Genomic DNA, 23,112 nt, shown 5'->3' with positions numbered 1-23,112 from the left:
CCAAGCATGAAAGAAGTGTTGTGATTGTCTGGGGAGGGAAGCACAAAATAAGAGGCGGCTGGTGGAGCAGTGGATCACGGAGGGGTAGGTAAATCTGTTTATTTATGTATTTAACTGCCCCCCCCCACAACCCCCATCTCTGTCTGCTGCACCTAACCCTTCCTGGCAGCAGCCACGACTGGAAACAAAGTACTTTTAGGTGCTTGTTTATACACTCACTCATCATTTTCTCTTTTCGCTAGAGCAAATGATTTTTTTAAATTTATCATTGTACCTCCCGAACACAGACAGTCAGAAATCACATTTTCCCTCTTCTGTTTGAACAATTTTGAATAGGTTCTCTTCCTACCACTAGTAGGCCTAACGTGAGGACAACAAAAAAGACACATGTGCAGTTTGTTTTCAATGACAAATACCTTTTTCCGGCATTTAAGGTTCATGCTACCGGTTCTAGATCTACAGCTCTTGCACGAGCGCAAGGGCGCGATATCATTCAAAAGCAAAGTGATTTAAAAAATGGTGCAGCAGAACTCTTAACTTTTCAAATAGGCACGTTTGAAAGGAAAACGCATTAATCTAAGTTGTTAGACAGTAGGCATGAATAAAGAACATGACAAAAGTTAGAACTGCGTTGTTAAATTTTCAGTTTTGCATTTTTATGCTCTTGAAATTTCCTGGCACCAGTAGCGGGAAACTAGAGTGTGCAGCACCACCACTGCCTTGGTTTCCATGTTTTCCGAAACCTTGTAATGTACACTATTGCAGAAGATACATTGCTCCACATTCAGATACTTATTTGGTATCTGACACAGTTTATTGTTGCTGTACAGTCCTGCAATATAGGAGACATGTTTTGTTGTGCTTTGTTTATTGGGAAATATTTTTTGTTAATCATAAATGGTTCCTGGACAGGATCAGGACAGTAGAAATGTAGAGCAAGAGAGGGTAGAAGAAGAAATATAAGTTAATTAGTTTTAAGGTTCCTTATCACCGCTCTGATCCACTACAAGGACATTTTCACCATTCCACCTGGAGAAGAAAGCTTACATCAAGTGCACTCAGCCATGGTGACTGAGAGTAATACTGCTTCAAACCAGCATTAGTGAACAAGCACGGCATTAACCCCTTGGGTGCTAAGGACATAACAGTTACATCCTCGGCTGCACCTCTCGGGCGCTGAGGATGTAACTGTTACGTCCAGGACCCAGAGCACAGGGGGAGCGCTAGCATTGGCGCACTGACTTCATCAGAGGTCGTCCCCGAGCTGCCAGCGCAATCGGAAGAGTGGAGGATGGGGGATGTCAGAGAGTCATCAAAGGAAAGGAAAGGCTTTTCCTTTCCTTTGATGTCTTTCTGAGCATTCCTGCAGCCCAATTGCATAGCGATCGGCCTGCATGAATGCCCGCTAGACACCAGGGAGTTTGTTTACTTTGTGTAAACAATCAAGTGGAGCAGCCCCTTGGGCAAGGCCCGTCCCAAAAGGTGGGGCATTTTTTAATTAGTCCTTTTCTAACCCCCCTATTTTAATTAGGCTGATCTGACCCCAGTGGGGGCAGGCGCCAGGGATACATTTTTTAAAATTTGTTTTACAGGTAGGGAGCGACCCCTTAGGTATTTTAGTCCATTTCTGCTCCCTTTGGGGACAGATCAGCCTATTTCGTTTAGGCCCATCTGCCCCCAGGGGGGCAGAAACCACTTAGGCACCAAGGATTGGTGTGTGTTGTGTTTGGGGGGCAGCCCCTGGGGCATGAGTCGCTCCCCAAGGGGGCACATTACTTTTGGCCATTTCTGCTCCCCTCTGGGACAGATTGGCCTATTTTTGTAAGGCCCATCTGCCCCCAAGGTGGGCAGAAAGCCCACCAGACACCAGGGCAGGTTTTTTTTTTTAATGTCCATACTCCCACCCCAAGTAAATGGGGCTAAAGTTGTTCTGCCCCCCCTGTGGGTAGATGGGGAAATTACCCCTGATCCACTCCCTGGGAGGGGCAGAAAGCCTACTAGATGCCAGGGAATTTAAAAACAAAAGTGGGGTGGTGGCTACCAACCAGCATAGGCATGGTTACGCCACCACCCAATCTGAAGGGGGTAACAGTCTTTCAGCTCTCCCTCCGCAAACTAAAAGATCTTATCCCAACGACAAGCAAGACGACATTTGATTATTTCTGATTTTGAATTTACATTTGGACCATGAGAGCTTGTCTAACTCTCAAAATCATCCACTTCGAATGGTGAGGGCTGCCCTTTTTGGATTTTGGGACATTGCCATGTAGAAAAATCTATGGGACCGAGACACATCTGAAAACTAAACGCCAAGTGAGTCCAGGGTGGTGTGCTTCACATGAACCCGCACCACTTTCCTACCTATAATGCCCTGCAAACCTCCAACTTTGCTTGAAATCAAACATTTTTCCCAAATTTTTGTGATGGAACCTTCTGGAATCGGCATGAATCCACAGAATTCCTACCACCCAGCATTGTCGCATCTATAATGATAAAAATTCTGCCCCACTTGTCAAACTAAAAACTTTTTCAAAGTGCCCTTTTGGACCTACTTTGGTTCCCCCTCAATTTCGACAAGTTTTTGGCTCTTCCCTGTCACAGGCATTTAGCCCACCTACACAAGTGAGGTATAATTTTTATCGGGAGACTGAGGGGAACATTGGGTGGTAGGAAATGTGTGCTGGTGTGGTGATCCCACACAGAAATGTAAGGAAAATATTATTTTGACCTATATTAGTGATTTGCTGAGGATTCTGGGTAAGAAAACACTGGGGGTTCCACACATGTCCCACCTCCCAGGACTCCCTCAGGTGTCTAGTTTTAAGAAATGTCTGGATTTTGTAGGTTTGCCTAGATGGCTGCTGAGCCCAGGACCAAAAAAGCAGGTGCCCCCCGCAAAAACAGGTGGTTTTGTAATTGATAATTTTGATGTGTCCTTGTAGTGTTTTGGGCATTTCTTGTTGTGGGCACTAGGCCTACCCACACAAGTGAGGTACCATTTTTATTACAAGATGTGGGGGAATGCTGGGTAGAAGGATGTTTGTGGCTCCCCTAAGATTCCAGAACTTTGCAGCACCGAAATGTGTTTTTTTCCAAATTTTGAGGTTTGCTAAGGATTCTAGGTAACAGAACCTGGTGAGAACGTCACAAGTTGCCCCATCCTGGGTTCCTCTAGGTGTCTAGTTTTTAAAAATGCACAGGATTGGTAGGTTTTCCTAGGTGCCGGCTGAGCTAGAGACGAAACTCCACAGCTAGGCACTTTGCAAAAAAACAAGTCAGTTTTCTTTGGAAAAATGTGATGTGTTTATGCTGTGTTTGGGCATTTCCTGTTGCGGGCACTAGTCCTACCCTCTCAAGTGAGGTGCCATTTTTATTGGGAGATTTGGGGGAATGATGGGTGGAAGGAAATGTGTGGCTCCTCTCAGATTCCAGAACTTTCTATCACTGAAATGTGAGGAAAAAGTATTTGTTTTGCCACTTTTGAGGTTTGCAAAGGATTCTGGGTAACAGAACCTGGTGAGAGCACTACAAGTCACCCCATCCTGGATTCCCCTAGGTGTCTAGTTTCCAGAAATGCACAGGTTTGGTAGATTTTCTTTGTGCCGGCTGAGCTAGAGGCTAAAATCCACAAGTAGGCACTTTCCAAAAAACACATCAGATTTCAATGTAAAAATGTGATGTGTCCATGTTACGTTTCCTGTCGCGGGCATTAGGCCTACCCACACAAGTGAGGTACCATTTTTATCGGGAGACTTGGGGGGAACACAAAATCTTTCTCTACATTTTTTCCATTCAAATGTAAGACAGTGTGTAAAAAAGACGTCTATTTGAGAAATGCCCTGTAATTCACATGCTAGTATGGGGACCCTGGAATTCAGAGATGTGCAAATAGCCACTGCTTCTCAACACCTTATCTTGTGCCCAAAATTAGAAATACAAAGGTTTCGCTGATACCTATTTTTCACTCTTTATATTTCACCAAATAAATTGCTGTATACCCGGCATATAATAAAAACCCATTGCAAAGGGCAGCTCATTTATTGGCTCTAGGTACCTAGGGTTCTTGATGAACCTACAAGCCCTGTATATCCCCACAACCAAAAGAGTCCAGCAGACATAACGGTTTATTGCTTTAAAAAATTGCTATAGCTGGAAAAAGTTATAGAAGAAAATGTGGAAAGAAATATCTTTTTTTGCACCTCAATTTCAATATTTTTTTGTTTTAGCCGTTGCTTTCTGTAGGAAAACCTCGAACGATCTACACAAATGACCCCTTGCTGAATTCAGAATTATGTCTAATATTCAGAAATGTTTAGCTCTCCAGGATCCAGCATTGGTTTCATACCCATTTCTTTCACTAACTGTAAGTAGGGTGAAAGCACAAAAAATAGTAAAAATGGGGTATGTCCCAGTAAAATGGCAAAATTGTGTTGAAAAATGTGGTTTTAGGATTCAAGTGTGACTGTTCCTGAAAGCTGGGAAGACGGTGATTTTAGCTTCACACCCCTTTGTTGATGCCATTTTCAGGGGGAAAAAAACTCTTCTGCAGCCCTTTTTTCCCATTTTCTTTTTAAAAACGATTTTTTAGCTGTATTTTGGCTAATTTCTTGGTCTCCTATAGGGGAACCCACAAACTCTGGGTACCTCTAGAATCCCTAGGATGTTGGAAAAAAAGGAGGCACATTTGGCCTGGGTAGCTTATGTGGACAAAAGGTTATGAGTGCATAAGTGCTAACTACCCCAAATGGCCAAAGAAAAGGCTTGGCACAGGAGGGGGAAGGGGGCTGACTGCAAAGAGGTTAATAGAAGCCCATTGTAGAAATAATTGTCTTCTAGGCTGGGGAGCGACTGAACAAATTCTACAGGAATAGTAGGAATCCATCAATAACATTGATCAAACTGTGGAATAACTTAGCTTTTGGTGTAGTCCTCTGTTGTGGTGAGCTCAGCTGGGGCAAACTGAATGGTATCAGAACATTTATAAATATATTGTTTTCTTCATTCATCCCAGTTTTTCTATTATTTTTTGTTTTTTAAAAATCTGATGAATGCTATTCGCATGAAAGTAGGACTTTTTTAGTTTTTCTCAAAAAAATAAAAATCACAAACCAGTTTTTGTAGAACAAAAATGTTTATTTTCAAAATCAACTTTATAGGTCACATTCTTTGAAATACCTTTAAACATGATTAGGACTAATTTATAAGTCATGCCAAAGCACTGCTCACTTTTCCATGGATACCTCACTCTGGCAAGAAGAGTGTTTCCATTTGGCAGTTTTCTGTAGAATGTCACCAGTAGTAGATATAAATTGTTTGAATAAAGGTTACACACCCCCATTTCAATATTTAATGCTGCCTTTAATGATTACAATTAGTCAGTAAAAAATAACTGAAAGGGGCCTATAATATGATTCAAAAGTTCACAGCCATTCTATTTCAGCTGCAAAACTGAGCAAGCATTTAAGATAGACGAGTCTGAATCAGCCTTTCATCATCCCTAAGTAAATGAAATAAATCAAACATGTTGACTTGAGTTGGGCTTAAAAGGGCTATGCTACAAACCTTCTAGCACTGATGACTCCTCAAGGAGGGGGTGTTATGTACCAGGTAGGACAGTGCTGTGCTGCATCAGTAGAAGCAACCTGTAATCTTCATTACTCCAATTCTTCTTTCCTCGCCCCATTCCGAACTAGGTGGATTGAGTGTGCCCATTTCCTCCAGTATCACACACTGCAAAGCTGTTTCTTCCCTTTCTATGAAAGGGAAAGATTAAAGACAATACAGCCACTCCTCTTCCGGCTGAATTTTCTTTTAACTACCAAGCATTAAAACACAAGCTGATGAAAGAACAGGGAGGGAAAGGACGTATGCACGGAATGGGACATGAAAGGAAGAAAGGGAGTAATGAAGATTACCAGTAAATATTACAAGCATTGCCTCCTCATCTTCCGTTCCTTGTCCCATTCCTAACTAGATAAGGGAATGCCAAAACAAAGAACTTTTTAAGCAGCCTCACCCCCCCCCCCCAGGACCACAATGAGCACATCAAAAACTGCAAAATATAGTTATTTATTCATCACACAAGAAAGCAGAACAAAGATGTAGCCCCCAAGTAACCTTCCAAGGACAGAAACAGTAGCATCTGAGGGAACAAAGGGCAATTAGACAACACCACCTAAGAGGAACAGCTTGCGACCATCAAGATTCCAGAACCAAGAGACAACTCTGAACCCTGTGCCACATGCAACCAGTAATGGGAAATGAAGGTGGATGTAATAGGAAATGAAGGTGGATGCCCTACAGATGCCCTTGAGGGGAACACCACACAATTCCTCCTTCTATTCTCTAGTAGAATGGGCATTACTCCCTCCTGGAATCTCTCTGCTATGGGCCAGAGAAGCAGAAAAAATCAGTGTCTTCACCCAGTGAGACAAAGTAGAGGAAGATGGTTTCTTGTCCTTCTTGACAAGACCAAAAATGTGAAAAAGACTGTCAGAATGTTGAAACTCTGAAGATCTCGAAAGATAAATCTTCAGAGCATGAACCACATCCAATAAAGACAAAAAAGGATCAGTGTCCGAAGCATCCTGCTGCAACACTGGAACAAAATCTCTTGTTCATGGTGAAAAGAGGAACTTACCTTCGGTAGGAACTTAGGATCAAGAAAAAGAATGACCCTGTCATCAAAACTCGTAAGTAGGGTATGGGGACAAACCAAGTTATTCAGTTACCCCAAATGCTTGTCCGCAGCGATAGGCACTGAAAAACACTTCAAAGTAAGGAACTTAAGAGGCACTGACTTCAAAAGATCACACAGAGAGCACTTCAAATGAGAAAGGACTAGACTAAAATCTCAAGGAGGAAAAGGGTCCCGGAACGTAGGCCATTCGAAGCTGAAACATTAGAGGCCATGCCTTCAATAGAAAATAGATTACCCGACGAGCCACGAAAAGTCTTAATGGAGCACCACTGAAGTTTAATTGTAGAGAGTGAGAGAACTCTATCAAATCGCTCCTGAAGAATTTGAAACATTTTAGAGGTGGGGGTCAGACAGAGTAGACAAAAACCTTTCCCTGCGCCACTTATCAAAGGAACCCCAATGATGTGCATAAGCCTTATTCTTGGAGACTCTCCTAGAAGACTGAAGAGAAAGGGACAACTCCAGAGAAAGACCCTTTTACATGAGCCCCACCCTCTCAATCTCCAGATCAAGAGTTGTATTTTGGGCAGAGTCTGCACAGGAAAAAGAGGTTCAGACGGGGGCGATGGATCTAGAGGAAGGAGCCACTCGGGTTCCAGAGCCATATGTTTGAGAAGAGGGAACCAAGGTCTCTGAACAAACAAAGTTAGGACTACAGCCACCTCTGCATGTTCCTTGGGAGGTTGAGCTAGAAAATGCTGAATCAAGGAAATAGAGGGGGAAGCGTAGAGAAGACCTGGAGGCCACGGATTGTTCAGGGCAAAAAGGACCAGAGGAGCTATCCCCAAAATGCTTACAAGATGAAGGGAAGGATCCGCGGGAATCTCATAGCCACCATTGGTTAGCTTAAAAATGAAGAAAGATGGAGCTACTGTAACCTTGCTGAACTAGCACAGCAACCTGATAACAAAATGGAAGGCTCCCAAGGTGAAGACCAATAATGGAAAACAGAATAAAAAGATGCACGTCAACAACAACATGGTACTCAGCAGCTCTTTCAGAGGTGCAGTGCCCAGCAACAGCTAGAGGTAAGAGGGGGACTTACCTGCAGAACAGGGCTCCCTGAATATAACATGGCACCTGGATACACTAAACTGAAAGGCACCTGTGATGGCATCCAGCACCTAAACAGTCGCGTGGACACAGGACTAACTAACCCCATACTGCCCAGAGCACTGGTACGGAAAGCAATGTGGTGCTCCAGCACCCACTCCAAAGGAACCCCAAATGCAGCAAAAAACAAAATTCTGAACAGCATGATGGAAATGAGCTTTGTGGCCCCTACAGAGCCCCAGGAGGTCAACAAAACAAGTATTGTCCCCCTGCAGCCACTACTAGAATCCCAAGTGTTCCAAAATCAATGCAGCACCACTGCAGCCACCCCTAGAACAACGTGCCCCTTTATAACCAATGTGACACCCGTGCAGCTGCCATTAAAACCAGGTGACACCCGTGCAGCCACATCTGAAAACATGCAGTGCCCCTGCATTTGTTTTTGAAACCACGCATTGCCCCCTCCAGCCGCTGATTGAATATACGTGGTGCCCCGGCAGCTGTAGGAAAATAAACAAAACATACTTGGAATCTTCAAGGGTGCCCCAGCAATCCTTTACAGCCATACAGTAGGTTTGGGCACACAAAGAAGAAACAGAAAGTTTACAAGGAAGAGAAGGGGCTATATCAGTGCTTAATTTGTAAATAAAAACGTGCTGGTGTCCAAAGCTCACCTCTGAAACACGCGGCTTCTGAAATTAAATATGCAAGCACGGGATAAATACTGAGGCAGCGTAATCCTGAAGCTATCTCGGGCCTCTTTAATCCATTTACAGCCACTCTTTTCACATTCAGCTCACTCTTTCAGCTTTCTGCTTTCTCCCTTTGTGACATTTTTTAATTTTTCTCTTCCTCTGTCTTTCCCGTTTGTGTCTTTTGCTGGCATGCTTAAGGCAGAAAAGAACAAGTTACTTACCTTCGGTAACGCCTTTTCTGGTGGATACACTAGCTACCTGGGGATTCCTCACCTAAAGAATTTTCCCCCATGCGCCAGCATCCAACGGAAATATTTCTTCCAGCTCTGCACGTCGACGATGACGTCACAATTTCCCGACCCAAACGTGACGCCATATGACATCATCCAGGCAATAAGAGGTCCTCATCAGCGTGCAGACGTCAGTTATCACCATTTTTTACGTGCCTTTGAGGCGAACAGGTGAACATTGATACTACATATTTGACATGAACACATCAATCAAAACTTATATACCATCATTTAATTCAACCAATTGAAAACATAACGAATAGAAATAAACATCCTACTGTATATAGTTCTACAATATCAAATATATATATATATCTACATATAAATATATATATATATATATATATATATATATATATATTGTTAGAAATGGGGTCTTTGGTTGACAGTCAGGTTACCCCCTGTTCAAGCAAGGACCCTCACTCTAGTCAGGGTAAAAGAGAATCACCCTCAGCTAACCCCTGCTTACCCCCTTGGTAGCTTGGCAGAGCAGTAGGCTTAACTTCAGAGTGCTAGGTGTAAAGTATTTGTAGCAACACACACAGTAACTTAATGAAAACACTACAAAATGACACAACACCAGTTTAGAATAATAGGAAATATTTATCTAAACAAAACAAGACCAAAATGACACAAATCCAGCATACACAAGTCAAGTTATGAATTTTTAAAGATTAAACTCAAAAATAGGGCTTAGAAACAAAAATGCTTCGATGAGATGTTAACACGGCGTCATGACGGAGTCGTTCCCAACAAGCCGACACCAGCGGCGCCGGACACGGAGTCGTGTAGACCCCCAAGTACAGTACCTTTGGTAAAGAGGGAAAACAAGCCGATGCGCGAAGTCGGGAATCGCGGCATCTGTGCGAAACGTTGAATCCGTGCACTTCGAGCGGCGTCGGTCACGACGTGGTGCGGCGACTTCCACGGAGTCGCGGACTTCAGCGCGGCTGCAGTGGCGTCGGGCCTGCGAAGAGCATCGCGTTCCAGCGAAGGTTACGCCGTCGGGTGCAGGCGGCGTAACCGGGTTCAGCAGCGGCGTCGGTCCGGAGTTGTCCGAAGTCGATTTCCTTGGATTTCCACCAGCTTTCCTTTCAAGGGCCCAGGGACTGGATAGGGCACCAATTGTCAGAGCAGGAGTCTCTCCAGAGACTCCAGGTGCTGGCAGAGAGACGTCTTTGCTGTCCCTGAGACTTCAAACAACAGGAGACAAGCTCTAAATCAAGCCCTTGGAGATTTCTTCACAAGATGGAAGGCACACAAAGTCCAGTCTTTGCCCTCTTACTCTGGCAGAAGCAGCACTGCAGGAAAGCTCCACAAAGCACAGTCACAGGCAGAGCAGCACTTCTTCCTCGGCTATCAGCTCTTCTCCAGGCAGAGGTTCCTCTTGGTTCCAGAAGTGTTTCTCAAGTCTGTAGATTTGGGTGCCCTTCTTATACCCATTTTAGTCTTTGAAGTCACCTTTCTTCAAAGGGGACTCACACCTACTTGTGAAATCCTGCCTTGCCCAGACAAGGCCTCAGACACACACCAGGGGGCTGGAGTCTGCATTGTTAGAGGCTAATCAGGAAATGCAGGTTACACCCCAGCTCCCTTTGTGTCACTGTCTAGTGTGAGGTGAAAAACAACCCAACTGTCAAACTGACCCAGACAGGGAATCCACAAACAAGGCAGAGTCACAGAATGGTTTAAGCAAAAAAATGCTCACTTTCTAAAAGTGGCATTTTCAAACGCACAATCTCAAAATCAACTTTACTAAAAGATGTATTTTTAAATTGTGAGTTCAGGGACCCCAAACTCCACATGTCCATCTACTCTCTAGGGGAATCCACGCTTTAATCATATTTAAAGGTAGTCCCCATATTATCCTATGAGAGAGACAGGCCTTGCAACAGTGAAAAACGAAGTTGGCAGTATTTCACTGTCAGGACATATAAACCACATTACTATATGTCCTACCTTATCCATACACTGCACCCTGCCCTTGGGGCTACCTAGGGCCTACCTTAGGGGTGCCTTACATGTAAGAAAAGGGAAGGTTTAGGCCTGGCAAGTGGGTACACTTGCCAAGTCGAATTTACAGTGTAAAAATACACACACAGACACTGCAGTGGCAGGTCTGAGACATGATTACAGGGTTACTTGTGTGGGTGGCACAACCAGTGCTGCAGGCCCACTAGTACCATTTGATTTACAGGCACTGGGCACCTCTAGTGCACTTTACTAGGGACTTAACAGTAAAACAAATATGCCAATCATGGAGAACCAATTACGTACACATTTTAAACAGGAGCACTTGCACTTTAGCACTGGTTAGCAGTGGTAAAGTGCCCAGAGTAACAAAAACAGTCAAATCAGAGTCCAGCACACATCAACAACCTGGGGAACAGAGGCAAAAAGTTAAGGGAGACCACGCCAAGGATGAAAAGTCTAACATATATATATATAATTGTATACACATATATAAATAATTGCATCAGTATATACATATCAACAACATACAGATGCTCACCCAAGGAAATCTTGGTAAGACCAATCAGGCAACGGGGAGGTGGGTGGTACTGTGAGGAATCCACAGGTAGCTAGTGTATCCACCAGAAAAGTCGTTACCGAAGGTAAGTAACTTGTTCTTCTCATGGATACAACTACCTGTGGATTCCTCACCTAAAGAAGAGAGTTCCAAAGCAGTACCGCACTCAGTGGTGGGTGCCTGAATGGTCAAACCAAAAAAACCTGCAGCACGGACTGTGCAAAATGGCCATCCCTCTGGACTTCAGAATCCAAATAATAATGTTTAGCAATCGTTTGGAGTGATGCCCAAGTTGCGGCCCTGCAGATGTCAACCACAGGAACACCTTTAGGTAAGGCCGAGGGGGCCGCCTTAGCCCTGGTAGAATAGGCTCTTAATCCAACATGAAGTTCCTTCTTTGCTAGAGAATAACACAATTTGATGCAAAGAATGACCCACCTGGAAAGCGTTCTGTTGTGGACAGCTTTGCCTTTCCTCTTCCTCGTAACTGACGAAGAGCTGATCGTCCCGTCTGAACTCTTTCGTCCTGTCAACAAAGAAGCTCAATGCTCTTCTTGGATCTAGTCGGTGTAGCCTCTCTTCCTCCTTTGATGGATGAGGTGGAGAATAGAAGGAGGAAAGTGTAATGGACTGTCCTAAATGAAAGGGTGTAACAACCTTCGGTAAGAAAGCCGCCTTGGTCCTTAACATCACCTTGCCCCTATAAAAGGACGTATATGGGGGTTCCACACTAAGAGCCTGGAGCTCACTCACCCTTCTAGCTGACGTAATGGCAACCCGGAAAACAGTTTTTAAAACTAAAAACCTTAAGGAACATGAATGCATTGGTTCAAACGGTGAACCCATCAGAAAAGCTAACACTAAGTTCAAATCCCACTGCGGCATAATGAATGGAGTGGGCGGAAACTTGTTAGTGACACCCTTAATGAACCTCAAAACTATTGGGGACTTAAACAAGGAGGGCTGGTCTGGAAGACACAGAAAGGCTGACAGAGCGGACAAATAACCCTTAACAATTGCAACTGCACAACCCCTCTGCGCTAAGGATAGCGCAAATGACAAAATGTCAGATAAGTGGGCACGTAAGGGATCAATTTGATTCTCTCCACATAAGTCACAAATTTAGCCCACCTGCTTGCATAGATAGAGTCGCCTGGACGATAATATAACATCCATCACTTCTGATGGGAGAGAAAAAGTACTCAGATTGCCCCGTTCAATCTCCAGGCATGTAGGTGCAGGCTCTGGAGGTGCGGATGTAGAACCTGCCCCTGCGACTGCGAGAGGAGGTCTGCCCTGTGAGGGAGACGGAGCGGAGGGCACAGAGAGAGTTGGAGAAGGTCTGAATACCACACCCTTCTCGGCCAATCCGGAGGTATTAAGATAACTTGGGCCCGGTCTTGGCGAATCTTCCTCAGAACCCGAGGAATCAAAGGTATGGCGGGAAAAACGTAAAGCAGCTGGCTGAACCAGGACATCTAAAACGTGTCCCCCAACGCTCCTTGCACAGGATACTGGAGGCTGCAGAACAGCAGGCAGTGTGCATTCTCCAGAGTGGCAAACAGGTCTATCCGAGAAAACCCCCACATCTGAAAGAGGTAAAGGACCAGGTGTGGATGAAGACGCCACTCGTGATTGGTCGAGATGTGCCAACTGAGACTGTCCGCACATACGTTCAAAACTCCGGCCAAATGGTTTGCTACCAAGCAAATTCGATGGTCCTGTGCCCAGGACCAGAGTCGCAGAGCTTCTCTGCATAGAAGGTATGACCCCACTCCTCCCTGTCTGTTTATATACCACATCCCGGTAGTGTTGTCCGTCAGGACTTGAACCGACCGACTGCGAAGGGAAGGGAGGAAGGCCTTGAGAGCCAGACGTATCGCCTGCAATTCCAACAGATTGATGTGAAACCTCTGTTCCACTGGAGACCAGTGATCTCCAGGTCCCCCAGATGAGCTCTACACCCTAGAGTGGAAGCATCCGTTATCACTGTGGCCACTGCAGGTGGTAGCGAGAACGGCCTTCCTTGAGAAAGGTTGCCGATCGCAGCCCACCATCGAAGATCCGCTGCAGCGTCTCTGGAGATCCTTATCGATTCCTCGAGACCCCCTTTGTGTTGGAACCACTGCCTGCAGAGGCACCACTGAAGAGCCCTCATGTGCCATCGTGCATGAGTGACCAACAGAATGCAAGAAGCGAACAGACAGAGCAGACGAAGGACCTTGAGGACTGGAACAACCGCTCCATTCTGGAACATTGAAATCAACGCCTGAATGTCCTGAATCCGCTGCGGCGGCGGAAAGGCCCAATTCAATGTTGTGTCCAGTACTGCCCCTATGAACAGGAGGCAATGAGAGGGCTCCATGTGAGATTTGGGCATGTTCACCGAAAAGCCCAGATCGAACAACAACTGGGTTGTCTACTGCAAGTGACGCAGCAGGGGCTCCGGAGACTTGGCTTTGATCAACCAATCGTCAAGGTAAGGGAATACTGCTATCCCCCTCCTTCTGAGCTCTGCTGCAACCACCGCCATAACCTTCGGGAAGACTCGAGGTGCTGAAGTTAGACCAAACGGAAGGACTGCAAACTGATAGTGTTGCGACCCCACCACAAACTGGAGATACTTCCTGTGCGACTTGAGAATCGAAATATGAAAGTAAGCATCCTGAAAGTCGACAGACACCATCCAATCCCCTTCGTTCAACGCCAAAAGAACCTGTGCTAGGGTCAGCATTTTGAACTTTTCCTGCTTGAGGAACCAATTCAAAATCCTCAGGTCCAGGATTGGCCTCAACCGATTTGGGGTTCAGGAAATATCTTGAATAACAGCCTTGACCCCTCTTCTGAACAGAAGGATGGGCGGGGAGGGATGGGAGGGGGAAACTCCCGAAAGGGAAGAGAATAGCCTATCCCCACAATATCAGTGACCCAGGAGTTCGATGTTATTGACTCCCACATGTGGAGAAACTGAGACAATCTCTCCCCTACAGGAGATGCATGTGAAGCGAGTGATGGAGGACTAAGGCTGCTTTCCCTGCTGCACCACTCCAGAGGAAGAGGAAGACGCAGAGTGATGCTGGGTGGCCCCTCTGGTACGAACCCTACCCCTTCCCCTATATGACCTATAGGGGTGAGTAGAGGCAGCCTGCTGGCCTGTCTGCTGAAATCTCCCTCGAAAGGAAGAGGCACGCCCAAACCCCCTGAACCTCCTGAATACTCGTGAAGGAGTGGAGACGGAGGCATGCAAGCCTAATGACTTTGTTGTGGCCCTACTCTCCTTGAACCGCTCCAAGGCAGAGTCAGCCTTTGTCCCAAAGAGTTTATCTCCATCAAAGGGTAAGTCAAGTAGGGTTGACTGCACATCGAGAGAGAATCCTGAAGATCGTACCCAGGCATGCCTTCTTGTTGCTATGGACGTGCCCATTGCTCTGGCCATGGAGTTAGATGTGTCAAGTCCAGATTGGATAACCTGAGTTGCCGCTGCCTGAGTGTCCGTCAAAAGGTTCAGAACCTCCTGAGGCAATTCAGAATGTGTCTTGGCCTCGTCCATCAGGGCATAGATGTACCTGCCCAAGATACAGGTTGCATTTGTTGACTTCAGGGCCATGCTGCATGAAGAGAACGCCTTTTTTTGCAGATTGGTCCATTCTCTTGGATTCCGTGTCCGAAGGAACCCCTGGAAAAGATCCTGGAGCAGTGCGGGAGGAACATGAGGCCTGCACGACCAAGCTCTCTGCAGTCGGATGTCTTGACAAGAAAGCTTGATCTCCAGGAGCCACCCAATACCTCCTTGCAACTGACCTATTCACTGCTGTCGAAGTCACAAGCTTCTTCCACACCTACATTATCGGGTCTACGAGTGCCTCATTAAATGGAAGAAGCAGCCCCACCACTGCTGAAGAAGGGTGCAACACTTCAGTGAGAATGTTAGTTTTAATTTCAGCAGCTGGAAGCGGAAGGTCAAGAAAATCTGCCACCTTCCTCACCACTGAATCGAAAGAAGCAGCCTCTTTGGTGTACTCCCCCGGGGATGCTAAATCCCACTCCGGGGAAGTGTCCAACCCACTGGCAGTGTCCAAGCCCTGCAGGTCTCCTAGGGGCTCTGCAATCTCACCCTCTTCCAAGAGCTGTTTCTCGTATTCCTGCTCCTCAAGCAGCCTCAGAGCCAATCTCCTGGAGCCCAGCCTGGCCTCAATTCTCGGCGTCGATAAGGTGTCTGCTGATGCCGAAGACCTCGGTCGGCGTCGACCCTCGGATTCATCTGACGCCGGATACATCGGTGCCGTAGGCTTCTTCAGCGTCGATTGAGGTTGTGGTGAACTCATCGGCGCCGGGGCAGCAGACGTCGTCGGCGTCACAGGCCTTCTAGGTGACGCCATTGGTACAGGTGCCGAACCAGCACCTCCCATAGGAAGGAAAGGCATGAAGGGCGTCAGTCTGTACGGAGCCGGAACACCCATGTCATATGCCAAAGGACCTGAAGGTCCAGACCGGCCACCTCCTGGAGCCATGCTGGCGAAGATGTTAAACATCACATTTAGAAATGTGCCAGTGTCTGTACCTGGTGCCGGGAATGCCGGATATCCCTGTGGAGTCGGCGCCTGAGGTGACACCGGCGTCGGATCGGGCATCTCCATCTGCGCCGGTGAAACCACTGAATCCTGATGAGGATCGACTTCAAAGACAGACAGAGGAGATGTCGGAGAATTAGGAGTCATCTGAGGCAGAGGTGTTACCGTCGGACTAACCTCCCATGTCTTTCAGCGTCGAGCTGATGGCGACCTCGAGCGGGATCGGTCCTTACTTGAATGACGTTGTCATCCATGACGGCACCGTGGGTCTCGATGACGCCTGTGTGATTTCAAAGATTTAGAAGAAGACCTACAATGGTGATGTCTTTCCTTCTTCTTCGATTTTGCCAAGAATAACTTGGCCTCCCGCTCCTTGAGTGCTTTCAGATTCATGCGCTAGAATGAACCGCACACCTCGACTTCATTGTCAGAGCTCAGACACCACAAGCAATTTTCGTGGGGGTCTGTCACCGACATTCACACACCACACTCCCTACAGGGTTTAAAACCAGATTTTTGTGGCTGAGACATTGTAACACTTGAAGTGAAACAGTAGCTCCCTGGAGCCTCGAAGAAAAAAAACGTTACTCGAAAGCACGGAAAAAAAGGTAACTGACGTCTGCACGCCGACGAGGACCTCTTATTGCCTGGATGATGTCATACGGCGTCGCATGGGGGTCGGGCAATTGTGACGTCATCGTCGATGTGCAGAGCTGGAAGAAAAACTTCCGTCGGATGCTGGCGCATGGGGGAAAATTCTTTAGGTGAGGAATCCACAGGTAGTTGTATCCATCAGAAATAAGTGTCAGCTCCAAATAATAAGTGCGGGTGCCCTGCACCGGAAACCACCGGCTCAAATTAAGCACTGGCTGCTGTATAGTCTTTAACCTTTCTTTTTCAAACAAAGGGAAGAAACAGATTTGCAGTGTGTGACACGTGAGTGAATGGGCACACCTAGTTAGGAATGGGTCGAGTAACTGAAAATGAGGAGATAATGAGTCCTGGTCATTCTGGAGAGTAGAAGAGTTAAAAGGCCTTGGGTATGGATAGGCAGGGGTCTAAGCAATAGCACAGGGGGAGATACAACCAGGAGCCATCACTTGGTTAGAGGACCCCACTACAAACTGTAAAAAGCAAAGAACATTTACATTGTATCAATAAATAAAGGTATTGTAACCAAATGGTGTAATAACCAATGTTATATGGAATCTTTCGCCTACCTAGACTAAAACATTAACTAATAGAGTTATTATTAGACTACGTAATGTGAATATTATTCAACTGCGCAGAAAGGGATACTTGTGATTACTCCAATTGGGCGTTCATTAAAAAGACAAATACATCAGATATTGCATAGTCTGCCAGAATACGGATTGTGCATTTGTGTAGGTACATTTGCACATATGTTTCAAACATACTTACATCATTTTCTAGAAAGTTGTGCATGCTCGTTTTAGCAATGGTCGTCGACTCCATAAATTTTCCTTCTGCTTGTTTAACTTCTTCTTCTGTAACTTTACTAAAATGCCTCTTATTGTAATCATAATCCAATCGGCGGCCTTCGAGTTTTTTTAAATGATGCTTAAAAAAGAATATGAGATTACATTGTGTAGAGATGCCAATTTTGCCATGAATACTAGCACATTTCAGTTAAATAATAGACAGCGTTTGTAGGCTGCATCTGAGTGGAGTATATATAGCAAACATTCTCTGCAAGTGTTGATTGTGTGCAAACTGCTCCTAAAGGAATCAGCAAATCAGACTAGCTATTTGCTTTTCTGACCAGTGTGAATGTGGAGAGTCACAAAGATGGGAGTATGGGGGTTTAATGGGAATTATATACATATGTATATTCACAAGATACTGTGGAGTTTAGGAATCTCCATCTACCCCAACAAACCCATGACATTTGGGCTATGAACCTTATGTTTCAGGCTTAGTCCTGCATTACTGCGTAAATTGCTCGGAGGCTTCTTTGCCTTTTAAACTACTGCTCCCTCCTCATAGCGGTGCCATGGGGCAAATGAGTGCTCTGCAATGCAATTTGAAATTTCGATGTGCCCAACATCAAGGCAGTCTGACTGATGCAATCCAGGTCTCAGAAAAGATGGATCACGATTTGCAGTGGTGGCTGTTAAAATGCAATTGGTCCTGTGGCAGGCCTCTTTCCCTTTCCCACCCAGAACTGACAGAGTATGGGGTAGAGGATGGTATCAGTAATACGGTGTAGGTGAGTAGTAAAATGAGAAATAAAGGAAATAGATGTTTTTGTTTGGCTCAGGATCTTTAATGACTAAACACCATGCCTAGTAAGGGTTATTTTTTGATGCTGAGAAATATGGTTTATTGGTCCAGTAATTATTATAGACCCTGCAATCTGGCTTTTGCATAGGATAAATACTTCAATCTAGGTATTTACAGACACTGCCGCCAGTCCCTGGCTTTTCACTTGCAAATCAGTGTTTTCTGGTGTGTAAATCGTATTAGTTCATGGATACAAAACAAGGCTACAAAACCCAGAATACATTAGGGTATCACATAAATGCCCAAGATATAGATATAGATTTTGTAATGGCCTGAGGAAGAGGTGCTCGCCCTACCTTTGAATGATTGGGTGTAGTCATGTGTTGTTCAAGGTGATGTTTGTTAGGAGCACCATATTGGCCAATTGAGTATTCTTGCTAACAGGTGCAATTAAACTGTACAATCACAGGCAAAAGAGTTCGGGACCTTATGTATCAACACATTTCCCCACAGTTACAAAATGAGTCAATCCTGGATGGATCAGGTCCTATGCTCCTGTGTTGTATTATTTGAGTTGCATGCGAATTTGTAAGTGCTGGAGATGACTGTTATATGTAGTTTGCAACTTTCTGTTTTTTTGTGCATAAGTAATTTGCAGTAATTGCTTTTTAGCTAAAGCAGGAAAATAAATCTGAATCACCAAGTACCTTTTTCTTCCTTCTGGGGTTGTAGTAGGACATGGCGTGGGGCCGTATAGACCAGGAGCAATAAATAAAGCAGCACAGCACACAGGATGCGGTAACACTGCCATGGAAATAGGTGGACTCTTTCATTATCAGTTTGTAACATTCGGGCACTACCAAAAACCTAACTTCACAGGTGTTAATCCAGAGCACCCCTGTTAAATGACCCACTCCGTTCACTCAATGATTGGGTCAAACACTATATTCCAGCCTAACTTACAAAACTTTGAACAAAACTCAAGTAAATACATGGATGTTGTGTAACAGGTTCAAAGGCATTTTCCACTTACTATTCTCTTGTTACTTATATACCACAAAGTCTCTAAGGTAACTGGATGGCGCAGGGTAGATCATAATGGGATTACAGAAATCTGGGCCCCACTTAGGTGGGCACTGTTTGTTCACTACACAAAGTGGGTTTATGTCATTGAAATGTGATCTTTCTGTGTGTAATGCCCCATGACTCTGTAACGATGAGGGCAAGTGGGTCAGGTCTTCCATTGGCCTGGCAGGAAATTAAGTTTTGGGTAGCTGTCTGCACCATGTCATCAATTCGAGAGAACCATACCTTTTGTCTTAGCTGACTCTTATTCTTTACTGTTCCTTGGGGACCGGTGTGTGCAAGTTGCATTGCGTGGGGCATAAGGCTGTCAGGGATCACTAGCCATTGGTCATGTATCCTTCACCAGCTGCCACCGACTCATGGCATGCTTTTTAGCATACTTGTAGCATCTTAAGGATTTCAAGAGTACTCTGATTACAGTGGAACTTCATGATCTCCTACTGCCCAGCATCATCTACGGTGAGTGATAACTGCAGGCAGTCATCATGTTGCATGCCTTTTTCTGTGGTGTCCAGTGTCATGAGCCTTGGACTGGATCATTCTACCAGATACCAGACATATTTCTCTATCTCTTAGCCTTTCACTCTTCTACCAGAGTCACTCCATGGCAATATCAGATATATGGTCCACTGGATTTTGGGACTACATCTTATGTTACACCCGTGTAGCAGAAGGACCCATTTTTCCATGCAAAGCTATTGTTTTGATACTGACCTTTGCTATAAGGGGCCTAGGGGATTGTAGTTGGTCTGTGCCACAAAAGGGTGCCCGTACACATACAGATAGAAATGACAGCATCCCCAGTGCATTGCAATTCCCTCTCTCTGAATCCGAGCACAGCACTTTTCAGTGGGCTCAGCACTCGGCTCATGTAGACAGGGGGACCCATTCTCCACATCTGTTTCTGCAACAATACTGTGCCCAGACCTGTGGTGCTGTCATCTACCAAACGTTTAGTGTTTTTGAGCCGATCAAAGTAAGCATAGTAAAAGTACAATTGGCTGAGAGGGCATCCATAGTTTGTTGAAAGACCTCTTAGTGGTCTGAGCTTTTGTGAACAAATCCAGGGCACCTAGGTTAAATTACTCATTCCCTTCACTCTGAAAGAATACAGGGCTCTTGCACCGGAAAGCAGACCTAGACTATCAGTCTTTGGGTTCAGCTGGCTGGTACAACTGAGAAGGAAAGTTCAGGACTGGATTCCTCAGTTGGCTTTTAAGACTGCTTCCATTTTGTGCATGGAGCTGTAATGTAGGTACTTCTAATCCAACCATGGAGTCAGCTCCCTATACATGTAATGGGCTCTGCAATGTGCACCTGAAAACATGAAACTGAATATGATTTTGGAGAGAGCTATTCAGTAACCCAATCACATCATTTGTTGTTTACAGTATGTTATAGGTAGCTATGGAATATAGCAAACGTTGGGTTTGGCTTTAGTATTTTCTCAACAATGTATGGGGTCTGATTAGGAAGAAGGAACCCTATTAAGTCCTGTATTTACCAGTACACTGAGCCGTACTGGTTCCTCATCAGTAACTTCGATTTTCAAGTCTGCACCCTGCTGATCCTTTGGCCTTTATCCATACTAGTATGTGGAAATAGCAGAGAAGGGTGAGGGAGCCAGATTCCTAGTATTCTGAGTAGAGCTGTAAAACATTGAGGGCACACCCCTTCCCTTTGCTCTGGGTGGGCCAACTATAAGTCACCTAAGGACTGCAAGGAGCAAGAGGGTTGAAGCTGATGCTCGTGATGCTGTCATGGGATAGTACAATGGTATGCGCAATAACCCCAATGCTCGAGGAAGATTCTACTTGCACAAGCAGAGATTGACTTTACTGTGGTAAGGGGGGGGCTAGAGTGTCACATACAGGTGCCAGGAATAGGAATTCCTGTCACCTGTATGCTTTCCACCAGGGATTACCTGGCGTGGTATCCCACCAGTAAATCCCTGGTGGAAATGGGATCATTATCCCACTGCCAGTCTGGCCTCCATCATCGGGTCGTAAATGCCTACCATCGGCCCGGCAGTTGAATCTGGCCTGGCAGTGGGTAGTAGTGAACTGGTTGCTTTTCAGCCAGTTCACTTCTGTGTTCATCAGATGGCAGTCTGAACCGCCATGCCATTTGCAGTAATGACCATCACCACTGGCGTGGCGGTCATTACCGCCATGATTATAATGAGGGTCTAAGTGTCCATAACATGTCCAATTGGTACAATGCAGAAAGCTAATAAGTAACAAGCAGCAATTTGCCTCCTTCCTTTAGTGAACATTAAGGGCCAGTTGTAGGTAGGATCCAAATTGTGAGTTGCAATTTGGGAGTCCCAGTGACTCGCAAATTGCAACTCGCAATTTGGAATGCAGAAAGGTGTCTCAGACACCTTCTGCGAGTCGCTATGGGGTCGCAAAGACCCACCTCATTATTATTAATGAGGTGGGTCACAATTTGCGACCCCATAGCGATTCAGGGCACTCACGGGGATGGTGGCCTGCTGGGAACAGCAGACCACCATGTCCGTGACTGCTTTTAAATAAAGCAGTTTTTTTTTTCAAAGTGCAACCCGTTTTCCTTAAAGGAAAACGAGCTGCACTTTGAAAAAAATACCGAAACCTTTAGTTTCGGTATTTTTCAGGGCAGGTAGTGATCCATGGGACCACTGCCTGCTCTGAAAAATTATTTTTAATGCCAGACACAAAGGGGAAGGGGTCCCATGGGGACCCCTTCCCGTTTGCGACTGGGTTACCATCCACTTCAAGTGGATGGTAACTGCGAGTCCATTTGCGACCGCATTCGCGGTTGCAAATGGAATTACATCGCATTGCGAGTCGCAAATAGGAAGGGGACACCCCTTCCTACTTGCGAGTCGGAAATGCATTTTGCGAGTCGGTTCCGACTCGCAAAATGCATTTCTACATCTCAAAGTGGCTTTAGCGACTCGCAAACGTCGATTTTCGCCATTTGCGAGTCGCCAAAGCTTTCCTACATCTGGCCCTACATTTTCTAATCTAAACCCTTTGCTTGTTCCCCTACCTGTACAATCCTGCATGCAAGGTTCTGTTTAAGCTTTTAAAACATCACAGCTTCCCTCACACTAGATAGGGTTGCCACCCATCTTGATTCTGACCACAGTTTCCGTATTTTACTGGTTATCTGGTGTATTTAACCTGGTCATCTGGATTTCCTTCATGTTGTCTCGCTTGCAGTCAATCCGTGTGTGCTATAGGCAGCATTTCTTTGCTCAGTAGACTCCTGATTGGCAAACAAAATACCAGAGGCGGCTTGTGAACTTTAAATTTGGTGTGGAGTTAAAAACATCTTTGATTTTGACTGTGTGAGTAAGGTAAACTTATTCAAGCGGGCTCGGGTGGGGCATGGGCAAAGATCCCCACCCACAAAGGTTTTGGAAAATAAATGAGCCAAATTAAGCATTTTACATGGCGATGTTTTCATATATTGACTGAAAAGTCTAGTATTGTAAACGTTATTGAAGCAGTTAATAAAAAATATTTCATTACTATTGGAGGCAGTTAGAGACACATCCTAACGAGGGTGAGATTTACCCTTCACCAGAAAACACTGAAAAAGCAGTGGCAAAACAATTGATTTTCACCATAATATCCCGTACCTTGTGCTAAATATCTTTCTCCCAGGCAGTTATGCAAAGGTCAAACAATTTTTCAGTATTGAATATAATATCTTTCTTCACTTTTCTTTTCGATTCAACCTCTTCCAAGAAGATTCCGAGTTATGTATTATGACCTAGAATCTATATGGAAGGGGTAGGGAGAACAAATCAAAAGTCACGATCCACAGACAATAGTGCTAATCTTGCAATGTTGTAGAGCCAGCGTCAGTGCCTCTTTTAGGGCAGGGGAGCGTGGCCCACCCTGCTGCCTGCACAGCAAAAATAAAAAATAAAACAGTAATAAAACTATTTTAT

General features: G+C 45.2%; 1 protein-coding gene across 1 annotated transcript in view; it reads right to left on the bottom strand.

The window, feature by feature from the left end:
* The window catches only part of SH3GL3 (SH3 domain containing GRB2 like 3, endophilin A3), a 529,409-nt gene that overhangs the window by 254,932 nt on the left and 251,365 nt on the right, over positions 1–23,112 (bottom strand). Inside the window, exon 3 of the mRNA XM_069222567.1 lies at positions 17,262–17,420. Within this exon, the coding sequence (XP_069078668.1) occupies positions 17,262–17,420 (159 nt within the window). The remainder of the gene's footprint in view (positions 1–17,261; positions 17,421–23,112) is intronic.

Source organism: Pleurodeles waltl, chromosome 3_1 (genome assembly GCF_031143425.1).
Source record: "Pleurodeles waltl isolate 20211129_DDA chromosome 3_1, aPleWal1.hap1.20221129, whole genome shotgun sequence".
NCBI classification, from domain to species: domain Eukaryota; kingdom Metazoa; phylum Chordata; class Amphibia; order Caudata; family Salamandridae; genus Pleurodeles; species Pleurodeles waltl.
The sequence above is the reverse complement of the archived record's forward strand: the minus strand, read 5'-3'. Positions and strand labels throughout refer to the sequence as shown.